This window comes from Diceros bicornis, chromosome 22, assembly GCF_020826845.1.
Source record: "Diceros bicornis minor isolate mBicDic1 chromosome 22, mDicBic1.mat.cur, whole genome shotgun sequence".
NCBI classification, from domain to species: Eukaryota; Metazoa; Chordata; class Mammalia; order Perissodactyla; family Rhinocerotidae; genus Diceros; species Diceros bicornis.
In genome coordinates this window covers 18,878,847-18,896,505 of record NC_080761.1, presented here as the reverse complement: position 1 = coordinate 18,896,505, position 17,659 = coordinate 18,878,847, and the positions used below count along the sequence as shown (strand labels likewise).

Here is a 17,659-nt window from a genome sequence, read left to right as displayed (position 1 = left end):
ATAAAGGCCATATACAACAAACCCACAGGTAACATTATACTCAATGGCAAAAAACTGAAAGCTATCCCTCAAAGAACAGGAACAAGACAAGGATGCCCACTCTTGCCATTCTTATTCAGCACAGTACTGGAAGTCCTGCCAGAGCAATTAGGCAAGAAAAATAAATAAAAGGTATCCAAATTGGAAAGGAAGAAGTAAAACTGTCACTATTTGTGGATGACAAGATTTTATATATAGAAAACCCTAAAGAATCCACCAAAAAACTAAAAACAAACTAGCAGAAAGAGAAGTCAAGAATATAATCCCATTTACAATCGCAACAAAAAGAATTAAATAGCTAGGAATAAATTTAACCAAGGAAGTGAAAGATCTATACAATGAAGACTATAAGACATGGTTGAAAGAAATTGAAGAAGACGTAAATAAATGGAAAGATATTCTGTGCTCATGGACTGGAAGAATTAACATGTTAAAAAGTCCATCTTACCTAAAGCAATCTACAGATTCAATACAATCTCTATCAAAACTCCAATGACATTTTTCATGGAAATAGAACAAAGATTCCTAAAATTTATACAGAACAACAAAAGTCCCCAAATAGCAAAAGCAATCCAGAGAAAAAAGAAGAAAGCTGGAGGCATCACATTCCCTGATTTCAAAATATACTACAAAGCTGTAGTAATCAAAACAGCATGGTACTGGCAGAAAAACAGACACACAGATAAATGAAACAGAACTGACAGCCCAGGGGCCGGCCCCATGGCATAGCAGTTAAGTGCTCGCGCTCCGCTGCTGGCGGCCTGAGTTCAGATGCCGGGCGCGCACCAACGCACCACTTATCAGGCCATGCTGTGGCGGCGTCCCACATAAAGTAGAGGAAGATCGGCATGATGTTAGCTCAGGGCCAGTCTTCCTCAGCAAAAAGAGGAGGATTGGCATGGATGTTAGCTCAGAGCTGATCTTCCTCACAAAAAATAAAAAAATAAAAAGAACTGACAGCCCAGAAATAAACTCACACATTTATGGACAGCCAATTTTCAACAAAGGAGCCAAAAACATAACAATGGAGAAAGGAAAGTCTCTTCAATAAATGGTATTGGGAAAACGGGGCAGCCACATGCAAAAGAATGAAAGTAGACCATTATCTTACACCATACATAAAAATGAGCTCAAAATGGATTAAAGACTTGAATGTAAGACCAAACCATAAAACTCCTAGAAGAAAACAGGCAGTACGCTTTTTGACATCAGTCTTAGCAGTATCTTTTTGAATATGTCTCCTCAGGTAAGGGAAACAAAAGAAAAAATAAACTAATGGGACTACATCAAACTAAAAAGCTTCTGCAAGGCAAAGGAAACCATCAAAAAATGAGAAGACAACCTACCAATTGGGAGAAGATATCAGCAAATTATTTATCTGATAAGGGGTTACTACCCAAAATATATAAAGAACTCATACAACTTAACAACAAAAAAACAAAATCAAAATATGGGCAGAGGATCTGAACATTTTTCCAAAGAAGATATACAGATAGTCAATAGGTACATTACAAGATGTTCAACATCAGTAATTTTTAGGGAAATGCAAACCACAATGAGGTATCACCTCATGCCCATCAGAATGGCTATTATTAAAAAGACAAGACGTAATAAGTGTTGGTGAGGATGTGGAGAAAAGGGAACCCTCATACACCGCTGGTGGGAATGTAAATTGGTGCAGCCACTATGGAAAACAGTATGAAAATTCCTCAAAAAATTAAAAATAGAATTACCATATGATCCAGCTCTTCCATTTATGGGTACTTATCCAAAGAATACGAAAACACTATTTAGAAAAGATATACACACCCCTATGTTCATGGCAGCATTATTCACTATAGCCAAGATTTGGACATAACCTAAGTGCTCATCAATGGAAGAACGGATAAAGAAGATGTGGTATATATACAATGGAATACTACTCAACCATAAAAAAAAGATGAAATTTTGCCATTCGTGACAACATAAATGGACCTTGAGGGTAATATGCTATGTGAAATAAGACAAACGTAGAAAGATAAACACCATATGATTTCACTCATATGTGGAAGATAAAAAAAACAACAACAAACACCAAGATACAGAGAACAGATTAGTGGTCACCACAGGGGAAGGGGGGTCGGGGGAGGGCACAATGAAGTAAACGGGCACATTTGTACAGTGACAGATGGCAAAAACTAGACTTTTGGTGGTGAACACGATGTAATCTATACAGAAGTCGAAAAAACGATGTACACTTGAAATTTATATAATGTTATACAGCAATGTTACCTCAATAAAAAAAATAGTGACAGTATCACGTACTAGGAAGGATAGGAAGTAACTGGATTTCAATACACTGCTGGTGGAAATGCAAAATGGTACAACCATTCTGCAAGATATTTTGGCAGTTTCTTTTTTTTTAATAATAATTTTATTTATTTATTTTTCCCCCAAAGCCCCAGTAGATAGTTGTATGTCATAGTTGCACATTCTTCTAGTTGCTGTATGTGGGACGCGGCCTCAGCATGGCCGGAGAAGCAGTGCGTCTGTGCGCGCCCAGGATCCGAACCCGGGCCACCTGCATCAGAGCGCACGCACTTAACCGCTACGCCACGGGGCCGGCCCTTTGGTAGTTTCTTAAAGAACAAAATATATACTTACCATACAACCCTAATCACACTCCTGGGCATTTATCCCAGAGAAAATAATTTATGTTCACACAAAAACCTGAACATGATTGTTCACAGCAGCTTTATTTATAACAGCCAAAAATTAGAAACAAGCAAAATGTCCTTCAATAGGTGAATGGCTAAACAAACTATGATACATTCATACAGTGGAATACTATGTGGTATTAAAAGAAATAACACAATTGATACACACTACAACTTGGATGGATCCCAATCTCACATCAAATACTCTGATTCCATCTATATAACGTTCCTGAAATGGCACAATTATAGAGATGCAGAGCAGATCAGTAGTGGGCAGAGATCAGGGAAGGTGTGGGAGAAGGGATGGGTATAATTACGAAGAGGAAGCATGAGAGAAATCTTTGTGGTGATACAACAGTTCTGTATCTTCATTCTGGTGGTGTTACACGAATCTCCACATGTGATAAAATGGCACAGAGCTATTCACACACATTGTACCAACGTCTATTTACTGGTGTTGAGTAAACTATATTATAGTTATGTAAGACATAACCATTGGGAGAAACTTGTGAAGAATACAACTGTGCTAATACCTGTGAATCTATAATTATGTCATATAAAGGTTTTTTAAAAGTATGTGTAAAAACCAAAAACAATCTGATAACATTTTCTTCTTAAAAATGCAAGCCAGAGATGGAGAAAAAAAGTTTGCAAAACACATTTGATAAAGGTCTGAACTTCTTCAACTCAACAATAAGACCAAAAAAACAATAAACTAAACAAAAAACGGGCTAAAGATTTGATCAGACACTTCATTAAAGGAGATTATGAATGGTTAAAACGCATATGAAAAGAGGTTCAACATTGTTAGTCACCAGGGAAATGCAAATTAAAACTCAGTAAGATACAACCATATACCAACTAGAATGTTTAAAAATAATAAGATTTACCAAAGCATCTGTTGGTAACCAGAAAGCAATAAGAACTCTCAGACATTGCTTATGGGCATGAAAAACAGTACAGCCAGCTTGGAAATATTTGGCAGTTTCTCCTACAGTTACATATAAACTTACCAAAAGACCCAGCAAGCCCCCCCCGCCAGGTATTTACATAAGAGAAACGAAAACATGTCAACACAAAGACTTGTATGTGAATGTTCATAGCATCTTTATTTCACAATAGCCCCAAATTGAAAAAGAACCCACGTGTCTATCAACTGAAAGGATGATAAACTGTGGTTTATGCACACAAAGGAACACTACTCAGGACAGAAAGAATAAACTAGCGATACACGCACATGCACGAGTCTCAAAAGTATTCTTCTAAGCGAAAGAAGCCAGACAAAAGAGAGAATATACTTTATGATTCCATTTATATGAAAGTCAAGAGAAGGCAAAACTACTGCAATGGAAAGCAGACCAGTGATTGCTCTGAGGGGTCTGAGAGGTACGGGTGGAGGGAGGGGACTTACTGCAAAGGGGTACAAGGATCTTTCTGGGATGATGGAAATATTCCAAATCATGATTTTGATGATGGTCATCGACTGTATAATTTTTCAAAACTCACTGACTTATACACTGAAAGTGCTGAGTTTTATTTTCCATTAAATACATCTCCACGAAAGTGATTAACACTTAAAAAAGAAAAAGCAGAATTTGCAGACTAAAGGGAGTTGCATGGTAAGGGCTACTCACCACAGAGACGAGGTGGCTGTAGCTCTCCAGCCTCATCACATCTCTGTACAGGGCCCACCTGCTGCCACTCCTCCTGGTGAACTCCACAGTCACGTCCCTGAATGACACTGGGACCTGTAACAGCACATTTCTAATCAATTTCTGGAGGGTCCAGAATCAGGGACATGGAAAATATTTCTGGAAACTAAGTTTTACTATGTTTACTGTTCAGAGTTTAAAACAAAATACTATAAAGGATAACTATCACGGCCCTAACTCTGTCTTACACTTACAAGATACATACACACTTAGTAAAAAAAATTATTCTCATGCTCTGATTTATTCATATTTGTTTTAATTTATACACAAATATTGTCACTTAATACAATGAGAAAGCTTAGTGCCTTATTTTTTTAGGTAAAGTTATTATAAATAGGATTCCTGTATACACTTCCCATACACCAATAGATTATGCTGAGCACTCTGCAAAATATACACACCCCAACCTGGAGATCTCTTCTGGGGTAATAGGGAACCAACAAAGAGATACATGTAAGCCTGGGAAGTATTATACACGACCAGATTCATACTTCAGCAATGCTCTAGAACACTGAGCATTCTTCAACTTGGCACTACTGACACTGTGGACCGGATGATGCTATTTTTTGTGAAAGACTGTCCTGTGTATTTTAGGATCTTTATCAGTATCCCTGTCTTCTACTGACTAGATGCCACTAGCATCCCCAGTTATGACAAATAGTGGACAATGTCTTAAGCAGCAAAACAAAAGACCTAATTTAAGAGATTACAAATATTAAGGCAAAGCAACAAAGATAAAGAACGGGAAACTAAACTATAGGAAACAAAACATGGTCATTATTTTCTTGTGCAGCTATACACAGAGATGCTGCACAAGCAACGGGGTAGATGCTGATGCCATACAAAGAGACTGGCAGAATAAATAAGAGTCAGAGGTTGGGTCGTAGCGAGGCAGATGTTTTTCCTTTGCACTCAAAACCCCTGTGGAACACACAGATGAAATTACTTATTTCACTGTTGTTGCATAATTCTGGAACAGAGAGGTAGGTCTAAAACGCAAATAAGGATTTAAGAGACATTAGTCATCAAGATGGTAACTGAAGTCATTAGAGAAAAAGGGCTGGCTCAGAAAGAACATAGATACTGAAGACAGAAAAGGACTAAGTACAGAAATCAAGGGAAGAGCAAAATTTAAGAGGCAGGTGGAAAAAGAATAGGCCACGAAAGTTGAGAAGGAATTTCTAAACGTTGGAAAGAGAAATCAGAAAGATTAGAGTACTGGAAATTAAGAGAAGAGAGAGTTAGAAGCATAAATGATTTCTCTAGTTCAAGGGAATAGACTGAGCACAAACATTTACAACCCCGACCTCCAAAAACATGCTCAGGTAAAATATAAAAGCTACTATAAAACCATGACAAAAAAGGAATACAGAGAAATGTCCCAGCAGAAGGCCTGAAAATTTGAACAAATGCTGGAAGATAAGAGGGTAAGATCGTATTAGATAAGAAAAACAGGACAATGCTGCCCACAATCTAATGCAAACAGAGAAGTGGGGAGAAGGAGCAGGGTGCTGATGAGGGCCCAGAAAGACATCCAAGCTTCCAGTGAACAAGACCTGGAACAAAGTGTGTGGTGGGGAGAACAACTAACAGAGTAAACTTTCTGTTTGAATACAGGTGACATCATACAAATGAGTGCGGAAAAGCTGGACACTAATATCATGGGGACAGCTAGAGGCCGTCTGGGAAAAGACAGATCTCTCTCACATCACAGAGCAGGACAAAATTAAAATGCATTCTAGATCTAAATGTAAAAAATAAAATCACATTCTAGAAGACTACACAGAACAATGATTTTACAAAGTTAGAGTGGGAAATACCCAACTATGCCTGAAAATCCAGGAATCGGAAAAGACAAAACTGCTTAATTTAACAATATAAAAATCAAATGTCTTTATGGCACAAAAAAAAAATCATGAGCAAAGCAAAAATACAAAAAACTGCAGGAAAACTGTGCAATTTATAGCACAGAAAAGGGATATGAAGATATACTGGATACAGTCATTAAAATCAGCACAGCAAGAGGCCGGCCCAGTGGCATGGCGGTTAAATTCGTGTGCTCCACTTTGGCGGCCTGGGGTTCGTGGGTTCGTGTCCTGGGCACAGATCTACACACCACTCATCAAGCCATCCTGTGGTGGCATCCCACATACAAAGTAGAGGGACACTGGCACAGATGTTAGCTCAGGGACAATCTTCCTCAAGCAAAAAGAGGAAGATTGGCAACAGATGTTAGTTCAGGGCCACCCTGCCTCACACACACACACACAAAAAAAAAATCAGCACAGCAATACGAAAACGAGTAAGGGATAAAGAGTTCAACAACAAAGAAATATAGATGAACTACAAACAAAAAAAGATGTTCCACCTCACTCATGAGGAGAGCAAAGCTTATAAAACTAAACTGAGAGATCATTTTTAAATCACACTGGTAAAAATTCAAAGTTTGATACACTCTATTTGCAAGGCTGTAGGGAAGAAATGCACGTTCTCAGACTGTTGGCTCTACCTTCAACTACATCCACAACCTGACCACTTCAAAGTAACTAACACCCTTATGATCATCATTTCTTGCTAGGATTACAGAAACGGCCTCCTATATTGTTCCTGCTTCCACTACTGCCCCACTAGAGTCTTATCTTCAAACAGTACACAGAGTTACTCTTTTAAACTGTAAGTCAAAACTACCCTTTTGACTCAAAAGAATAAAAACCAAAACCCTCAAAACCCTCCACATCACCTAACTAAATGGAGAGAGATCCTGTGTTCATGAATTGGAAGACTCACTATGATCAAGATGTTAATTCTCCCCAAATTGATCTATACTACAGATTCTATAGGTTCAGTGCAATCAAAACGACAACCCCAGCAGGCTTTTTAGAGACAGACAAGCTGATTTTTAAAACTTTCTATAAAGAAGGAAAGGACTGAGAATATCCAAAACAATTTTAAAAAAGAATAAAGTTGGAAGGCTCGCATTACCTAATTTCAAGACTTACTGTAGAGACACTCATCAAGACAGTGTGGTATTAGCAAAAGGACTAACACAGATCATCAGAGGTGAAAAGAGTCCAGAAACAGACCCATACACACATTGCTGGTTGACTTCCCACAGAGGTGCCACGGCAATTCAATGGAGAAAGGATAGTCTTGTCAGCAAAAGGTGCTGATAGGTGGCTGTGCAAAGCTGGAGAGCACAAACATGTCAAAGGCATGTTCCTCTACTCCTAACGTTTTAGAGTCCACTGCCAGCACAAAATATTAAAACCCTCAGGGGGCCGGGCCCGTGGTATAGCGGTTAAGTGCCTGCGCTCCACTGCTGGTGGCCCGGGTTCGGATCCCGGGTGAGCACCGCCACACCACTGGTCAGGCCATGCTGTGGCGGCATCCCACATAAAGTAGAGGAAGATTGGCACAGATGTTAGCTCAAGGCCAGTCTTCCTCAGCAAAAAAAAAGAGGAGGACTGGCATGGATGTTAGCTCAGGGCTGATCTTCCTCACAAAAATAAAAAAATAAAAATAAACTAAAATAAAATAAAATAAAACCCTCAGACCCTGAAATTCTAGGTTTCAGATTGGGCCAACTAGAACACATTTTGTCCTTTTCAGATTAGCAGCCTTTGTATTAAAATAAAATTTAAAAGCTGATCAAAAAAGGAAATTATTGATATAACAGATAAAGATTTTGAAATTCTGAGAATACTACCCATCAGCTCATGAAAATACATTTAAAATCATAAATAAAAATGAACAATTTTCTATGAAAATGTAATGACAAAAGTTATACTAAGAAAAAAATACAAATCCAGTATAGGTTTATGACTAATGAAATAATTCAATAATCAAAATCTTCACACAGTCTTCAGAAGGCCCAAATTTATAGGTGAGTTTCACAAAATCTACATGTAACACAATTTTCTCATCTAAATTATTAGAAAAGAAAGAGTAGGAAAGTACACCCATTTCCTTTCATGAGACTATGACCTAGATACCATAATAGGACAGGGAAACAAGAAAGTATAGTCAAATCCAACTTGTGGATACAGAAATAAAAATCCTAAATATAGTATTAGCAAAAAGCCCTAGGAAAATACGTAAGAAGCAACTTACCACACTTATTAGCAACTAGGGTCTATACAGCAATTCAAATTAATATTAGAAAATCCATTACACTGTTTACAGTATTTATAGATTAAAGGAAATAACCTATAGCTTTATTCCAATAGATGCACAGAAGATAATATAATTCAATGCACATTCATGACTAACATGAAATCTTAACAAACTGGTACCTGGAGGGAATCTACTTGTCCTGACAAGGTTATCTATCCAAAGATGACAGCCAGCATCACAGTTAATAGTAAAATGGTATATTTTCCCTCAAGATTGACTTGATCTATTTCTATTTCTCCTTCTCCATTTCATGCATGGATCCCTCTAAACCTTATACATTCATTACAATATAAAGTGGGGAATAAAGAAAGAGCTCACCTGAGGGATGTTCACTTTCTGTGGCTCCTGGGAATGTAGAGAACTGTGGCTCAGCTGACAGGACAGAAAGCAGACGGGGATCCTGAGATTTGACCTGCCTTACATCTCCTAATTCACCTCCCAAAATCTCAGCACCCCAGTTGGGGATCATCCTCCCAATAGGCATAGGGCCCTCCAGGCCTTGAAAAGGCACGAGAAGGATCATGGAGAGGTGGCACCACCTGTCTTTGTGTGACTATGAAATGACCATGGGGCTTAAATCTGCAGTCTTTTACTGAGTGAACACAAACTTTTCTCGATGATTTCACAATAATGCATGTGTCCTTCTGACTAACACAAAGAAATAAAAACAACAGAAGATTAGTTGAATTAAACTTTACATCAAAGGATAAGACACTATTCTTTCATTAAAATTAACTTAGCAGAAAAATACTGAGCATGCATCATTTATCTATTCTTCTCAGTAATATTATTTAACCGTTGGTATAGACATTTCATGGAAAGCCTAGTAAAAGAGATCGGATGCTTTAAGGCAGGAATTTTTAATTGTTTGTTTCAGCTGGGACGTATTTCTCAAAAGGCCCTTTTGATAAGATGCTTTTGTCTCACCTGTGAGAGAGTGAACTGTCACAAACAAACTGGGTTTCCCTGGACAAGTCACTGAACCTTTCGGGCCCAATGTCTTTAAAGCTTTCAAAAGAGTTAGAAGTAGATGACCTTGGAAAACCCTTCACACATCATCACTCTGGGATCCTGTGACGTCTGGACAATGTCACTAGCGTCACACATGGTGATGGACACCTGTGATAGCAGCACAGCATCTGTAGGGAGTGGAGGCCATTTAAGGGGAGTGGAGACAGAATTCCCCCCTCTGCCTGGTTATCCCGTACCCCCGGACCTTGCCCTCACAAGCTCTCCTATGAAGTGGCCTTTCCTGAGCAGCCTGCCCCTGGGCCACCCCAGCTCACCTTGCTCTTCTCAAGGATAGCTCAAACAGCCCACTGTCACACAGTGTGGTGGCTTCTGAAGGTGGCATCATCATTAAGCTGGCTCCTTCTGGGCAGGGGGGACAAGAACTGCTTCTGACCCTGCAAATGTAGGATCTGCTCCTTTCTGGGCTCTCTGCCTCTGCTCTGAAGCTCTGGAGAGAGGTCTAAGGTCAGAGGGGTGCTCTCTTCCAGGTGAGACTCCTGTTCACAGAGGCCCCCTGCTTCCTACCTCACAAGGGTTGCTCTGTTTCAAGGCAACTGGGACATGGATGTGAGAAACAAATTCATTTAGGGGCGAAAACCTGGCTCTTGGAATTCATTATAACATCAGACTTAAACAACAGAAAGCCTGACAATGCAGAAGGGGCCAGGACAGAAAGCCTGACAATGCAGAAGGGGCCAGGAACCTCTGTCTGAACCAAGGGACCTGAAGAGACACTAGAAATCCCAGGATACATGTGACACATGGTAGGATTCCACCTACATTCACGTTCCCTTCTATCCCTGGGGATTTGGGCACGAGCCACTTTGCTAAGCGCTGTGAGGGCTGCGATGCCAGTTTAAGGCAGGTGTGATATTAGACGAAGCCCGAGACTGAAGTAAGCACACCTGCCCCTGAATCCAAACTTCCTCACTGCTAGCTCCTGACTCAAGCCCATCGTTCCACCAACCTGAGCCTCGGCTTTTGTTAAAGTGGTTGTGAGATTACATTACACCATCCAATAAAAAAAAACAAAGCGTCTTCCACCTATATTAGCAGTTGTCACTTAGGGCTTACTACCTGTCACTTGCCTAAAAAAAGTGATGACTTAGATCTAAGTTTCGAAACAACGTCGTGAAACAGTCATTATTAATGTCACTTTCAGATGACAACCCTCCTACCTAGCTTCCTTCTGTCGCCCCTGCTTACAGGTGACAGAGCTGGGACTTAAGGAGGGCCTTTCAGGCTCCAGAGCTCGGGCTGCACCGCAGACCCGGGGTCACCGTCCTCGTTATAAAAGCACTCCTCCGCCCTCCACCGCCGACTTGTGCTTTTCTCGGGTCGGGCTGCAGCGGGGCCAGGCACACGGTCCCCGCAGACCCCGGGCTGCCCCGGGCGCCTGCTCCTGACGGACTGAGCCCCAGCCGCGCCCCGGGAGCCCGAGGGCCGGGGCCCCCACTGGCCTTCCCCCCGCCGAGGGCCCGCCCGGGCGCACACACCTGCGCTGGGGGCGACGGGGTCCCAGAGACTTCCCGCCCCCATCCCTAGGCACAGGCGCCCCCTTCACAGCTGCTCCCCCGCACTCTCACCTCAGGCACGCACCCTTTACTTTTCGAGCAGACCGGGACAACCCCCAACGTTTTTCTGGCGTCCAGAGACGACGAATGAGACGGCAGGGCTACGGCTGCACATGCGCAGAAAGAGATCGGCGTCCCCTTCCCAGAGTGCCGCGCGTTGAGCCAGAACGATTCAAGACTACATTTCCCATAGGTCTCCGCGTCCATTTTTGAAGTCCCTCTCGGCGCTTCCGCGTAGTAGAAAACTGAAGAACAATGTTCTTAAAAGTCTCCTGCCCAGATTCTCTCCGAGCCCCGAATAGGTTAAGGGTTAAACTTGAACTCTACCCGCCAAATGCAAGGGATGGTCCTCTATTGGCTCCAGATTAAAATAGCATTTTTTCATAAGTCATTTGGAGATAATTGGGGAAACTTGAATGTGGATTGGATGTTGAAAATATTAAAATTACTCTTACTTAGATGAAGTGTGAAAAAATTTTGGAGTTATGTAGGAAAATTGATTTTGTAAAAAAAAAAGGGGATGAGGACTGAAGTACTTAGGATTGAAATTATATAGCTGTAAAATTATAATTTTTCAACCCGGGCCCTCCACCTTGTTCCTTTACAGCCACCTGACCCACCGACCCCTGAGCCCCATCCTGGCGCCCCTGGAGCCCAGTGTGGAGGTTATATTGGGGGTCAAGACAGGTGCTCCAGATAGACATGTTTATAGGAAAGCTGTTGGTTTTTATGCATTAACATTGTTTCTTGCTGAATTCTCTTATTGTTTCAACAAATTTTTATGTTAATTATCTTGGATTTCCATGCACATAAGTTTGCTTGCTTTTTGCTGACATTTATAATTCTTTAACAAATTACAAAGAAAAGCACAAAAATGCTGGTCAAACTATATTAAATCAATCATGATAGACTTTCACATAAAGATCCTGAATGAGAGAAAGTGGTCACAATATATGTTCGTTTAACAGACATTTATTGAAAATCTGCTGTGCAATAGACATCATTCTAGATGCTGGGATAGCAACATCAAATAAAAGAGATTAAATTCCCTACCCCTATGGAGTTTAGATCAGGGTTGCTGTGGGGACCTATTAGTGAGGGTCCCCTTAAGAAACAGGTGTCAATTGTCAAGAAACAATGGGACACTTGAGGAGAGTCTAACAAACAAGCCTCTAAAAACATGGGGGGGGGGGTGAAGCATCCTGTAACTAGTGATGGTAGGGAGTCGTTATCACCACTAGGCCTATAGTAAGGATAGATAACATTACCAGATCTTGGCAGAAAAGGCCATCCTTATGAGAGCTGTGGCCTTAGGAAGAGAAACATTGTAGGCCATTATGTGGCTCAGCACGGAGACCCAAAGGAATAAATACCCAAACCTCACTTGTTCTCTTCCCTCTAATGTCCTATCCTCTGTTAAGCATGTGTAAACCCCATTCAATACCTATTCCTAGAATTCCATCCACATATGTCTCCTCTAGACCTTTTTGTCACCAACTTTCCAGTCTTATTCTTGTTTAGCCCCCTATTACTGGTTAACTCATTGAGCTATTGGACATGAATGAGTATAAATCTAAACTCAAGTACATGTCTCTTCACAAAGTAAACAAGTAAATATACCTCCTTAAACTCTGCCCGGTGGGAAGATTTGTTTTCACCACACATTTCAGAACCACCCTTAAGTAAGACTAACTGCAGCAGCCATAACTTCCAATGATGCCGCCATACATGGTAGACCCAGTTTGAAGGAGATTTGTTGGGTATACGGCCACAGGTCTCCCTTGGGGACTTTTGGGGAATGATTAATTGTATATTCTTGTGACTAAGTTATGAGGAATTTTGTCAAAGGGACCAGACTCCTCTTTAGTCGAAGCCTCCTATCTATAAAATAGGATATATCAAGAATTTACAAAGAGAATCTGAATCCCTGTTGTGATGATTTTGTGTTAGTTTTCTGCCCATGGGACCTAGAATTTCATAGGTATATAGATAGGTATGTAGAAAAGTATCTTAGTAGGGTGCCCATCTATTTCATTTCAATGAACTTTATGGTCAAAGAGCCACCACCACAGATCCATAAAAGATGGCTGCACATCAGAAATACTCTGAGAATTTTAAAAAATATTTGTCAGGATCCCGTCAGAGAAATATATATCTCATTGGTATAAAATGCAGCATGGGCTGCTCTTGAGTCCACAGGGAGTACACTCATATTGATAAATTTGGCCGTATCCGAACATAATTCATCCTTCCTGGTCTAATATCCTAAGGATCCACCCTCACATATGCTACCTAGTTTTTGCTTGTATATTGAGCAAGATCTTGAGTTCCTTTTGTGTTGTGTTTTGTTTTGTTTTCTGGATTAAACCTTGCAGTTTTCCTCAGAGCATAGCTGATTTTTTATTCCTGTTATGGGCCTAGCGTCAGTAAGGGAGGTTTTACAGGCAGGCCCTGAGGAGAGTGTGCATCTTATTTCAGGGATGAGTTATACTAGGATCACCCCTTAGGAACTGGAGAGAAAGAGACATGAGAGAGCCACTTGCAGCATTCAGTTAATCTTCACTTCTTTTTCTCAGCTCCTCATAAGCAGTGACTTTTGGTAAACCTAAAAGGCCTTAAAATTGCAGAGTGTGCCAGATACAACAAAACTGAACTGCCTAGCAAGCCTCAAAGGTGTACAGAGGCAGGTGTATGCCTGCCAGGCAAAGTGTACAGAGCAGAGAATATCAGTTCTGACCAACTAGTAGTAGGTGTTTGACCATATCCTTCTCCTCTGATAATAACTTTGGGCTTCCTGGATGCTTGGTAAATCCACACAAGTGAAGGAATACAATTTCCTCACCTTGATCTTGACCTCACACTGAGTGCATCCTAGCAGGGATTAGGGGAGGTATACTTACCTGGCATCCATCCTCATGTGGGTAGTGATCATTTTATAAAAGATTTGGGAGCATAATGTCCCTCTTAAGATATTCTTGTATTCCGACTTTATCTGAATGAGGAATTGAGGCAATCTATTGAGAGCCCAAATACATTGGATCACTTTTTAAACTGTTCCGATGCCTCCATCTGGGAACTGTTTCTCTCTCTGTCTGTCACTATTAGATTAGTTTTGTCTTTTCTAGGGTTTCATGCAGAAGGAATAATACAGTGTACTTGTGTGTGGCTTTTTTTTTCACTCAGGGTAATGATTTTGAAATTCATCTGATAGTTGAGTAGCAGTAATGCAGGAATAGCCTCACACAGGGAGAAACAACTGCTTATGAGATCAAGGGAGACTCATTGTGCCCAAGGAGTTCAGGCTATATATGAATCCAAAGACATGTAATCATCCCAGATTCCTAGGCTTTCCCAATAAATGTCCCAAATTTCATCTAATACACCTCCTCAAATTGTGGATCCAATAGTTATTATAATTTTTTGAAGAAATAATGATCCAAAACTTCCCAAATTTGATTAGAAATTATTAATTTACACATCCAAGAAGCTTACTGAACCCTAAGTAGGATAAATACAAAGAGATTTATACCTAGACACACCATAGTCAAACTGTTGGAAGCCACATACAATGACAAAATCTTAAAAAAAAAAGAGAGAAAAACAACTTAATATGTATGGGGGAGCATCAATACAAATAATGTCTAACTTCTCATCAGAGAAAATGGACCCTAGAAGGCAGAGAAATGACATATTCGAAATACTGAAAGAGAAAATTGCTAATGAAGAATTTTTTATCCAGCAAAACTATCCACCAATTATAAAGGTAAAATAAAGACATTCCTAAATTTAAAAAGGCTGGAAGAATTTCTTGATATCAGAACTGATTTATGAGAAATACTAAAGGAAATTCTTTGGGCTGGAAAAAAATGACACCAGACAGTAGCTCAAATCAGCTGGAAGAAATGAAGAGTGCCAGAAGTAATAAATATCTGGGTTAAAAATAAAAGAATTTATAAATATATTTTCTCATCTCTTCTGTTAAATTCTTTAAAAGGCATAAGATTGTATAAAGAAATAACTGTAACACTGTATTATTGGTTTTGTAAGGTATATGGATATAATATATATGAAAATAATAGCACAAGAGGAGAAAAGAATAGAGTTACATTGGAGAAGACATTCTATATTTCATAGGAATTAAGTTAATATTCATTTGAAATAGACTGTCATAAGTTAAGATGCATATTGGAATCCCTAGAGCAGACACTAGGAAAATAGCTCAAAAATATAGTAAAAAATATTCAATAGAGGAATTAAAATGATATGCTAAAAGATTTCTTTAACACAAAAGAAGTTAGTAAAGGAAGAACAGAGGAACAAAAAAGACTTAAGACATAGAAAACAAATAGCAAAATGGCAAATGTAACTGTGACTCTATCAATAACTGCACTAAATGTGAATGGTCTAAAAAACCCAATTAGAAGACAGAGATTGGTAAAATGAATAATAAAGCAAGACCCAACCATATGCAATCTACAAAAGACACATCTTAGATTCAAAGACAAATATATGTTGAAACTAGAAGGATGGAAAAGACATACCATGCAAATAGTTAACAAAAGATTGCTAGAGGGGTTGTATTAATACTGGACAGTGTAGATTTTAATTTTATTTATTTATTTATTTTCCCCCAAAGCCCCGGTAGATAGTTGTATGTCATAGCTGCACATCCTTCTAGTTGCTGTATGTGGGATGTGGCCTCAGCATGGCCGGAGAAGCTGTGCGTCGGTGCGCGCCCAGGATCCGAAGCCGGGCTGCCAGCAGTGGAGCACGCGCACCCAACCGCTAAGCCATGGGGCCAGCCCGAGGGTAGATTTTAATATAAGAAATATTACTAGAGGCAAAGAGGCACATATCTAAATGACAAAATGTCAATACATCAGAAATATATAAAAATTATAGATTCATACAAACATAACAATAGAGCTTCAAAATACATGAAGTAAAATCTGACAGAAATGAAAGGAGAAAGAGACACTTCAACAATAATAGCTGGAAATTTCAACTGCCTACTGTCCATAATTGATTTTAAAAAGGAAAGAAAATCAGCAAGGTCATAAAAGACTTGAACAACAGTATCAACCAAATTAACTTAAGTGACATATATAGAACATTCCACTCAATGACTACAAAATACACAGTTTTTTCAATAGCACATGGAACATTCTCCAGGATAGACCGTATACTCATTCATAAAATAAATATCCATGAATTTAACAGGAATGAAATAATATAAAATATGTTCTCCAGCCACAATGGAATGTGAGATATCAAGAACAGAATATATCTGGGATATCGAAAAATATTTGGAAATTAAATGATACCCATCTGAGTAACACATGAGTCAAAGAATAAATTGGGAGGAAAATTAGAAAATACTTTGATGTGAATGAAAATTTTAAAAATAGTATATCAAAATTTATGTGATGTGCCTAAAGCAGTACTTAGAAAGAAATTTATAGTATTAAACACCTATAGTGGAAGAGAGGAAAGTCTCAAATCAATAACTTAAGTTTCTACCCTAAGAAACTAAAAAACGGAAAATAAACCAAACTGAAAACAAGCAAAAGAATGGAAATAATAAAGACTAGAACACATGTCAATGAAATACAAAACACAAAAATCAATAAAATCAGAAATTGACCGTTTAAAAGATCAACGAAGTTGACAATCCTTTAGCTAGCATCTCCGAGAAAGAGAGAAGATGGACTTTACCAAAATCGGAAATAAAAAAGTGCCATCCATGCAGAAATTAAAGAATTATAAGAGAATATTATGGACAACTTTATACCACAAATTAGACAATTTATAAGATATTGACAAATTCTTAGATCCAAATTTCCAAAACTGACTCAAAAAGAAATAGAAAATCTCAATAGATCAATAACAAACAAGCAAATTAAATTAGTAGTTAAAATCCTTTTGGGAAAGAAAAGCTCAGATTCAGATGACTCAACTGGTGAATTCCATTGAATATTAAAGGAAGAAATAATCCCAATCCCTCACCCTCTATTTCAGAAAATATAAAAGGAGAGCACATGTTTCATATCATTCAATTAGGCCAGTGTTATCTTGATATCAATGGCAAATGAAGACATCACATGCAGAGAAAAAACCAATATCCCTCATGGACATTGATGAAAAACTCCTTAACAACATATTAATAAGTGACATCTCCAAGATGGAGGAGTAGAAGACCCCAGCCTCCCTCCCCCCACAAAGATCAACAATTGGACTGCTCCCCATGAACAAAAATAGCTCTGAGAGAGCTCTAGAGTCCACTCAAGAAACTTCAGCAACACAGAAGAGAAAGAAAAGAGGGTAACCTCACAAAAAGGGACAGAAGAACAACTTCATTTTGCCTGCATCACCCCATCCTGTGAGCTGGCATTGCTCAGTGCCAAGAGGGACCTCCTCAGCTAGAAAGAGTTCTCCTTTCAGGGAAAGGAAGAGT

General features: G+C 39.3%; 1 protein-coding gene across 7 annotated transcripts in view; it reads right to left on the bottom strand.

The window, feature by feature from the left end:
* Positions 1 to 10,852, bottom strand: part of LOC131419993 (uncharacterized) — a 56,857-nt gene extending 46,005 nt beyond the window's left edge. For 3 of the 7 annotated variants that reach the window (XR_009223425.1, XR_009223424.1, XR_009223426.1), the window contains exons 1-3: positions 9,548 to 10,852; positions 8,939 to 8,992; positions 4,370 to 4,483 (exon numbers count right to left, since the gene is read on the bottom strand). Coding sequence is in view for 4 of the 7 variants with exons in the window: in XM_058565641.1 (XP_058421624.1) it covers positions 4,370 to 4,483; positions 8,939 to 9,143 (319 nt within the window). In the remaining 3 variants the exon portion in view is untranslated. Of the gene's footprint in view, positions 1 to 4,369; positions 4,484 to 8,938; positions 9,269 to 9,547 lie in introns of all 7 variants that reach the window. The other 4 variants (XM_058565643.1, XM_058565644.1, XM_058565640.1 and 1 more) reach the window with 2 other exon arrangements.
* Positions 10,853 to 17,659: the final 6,807 nt, after the last annotated feature.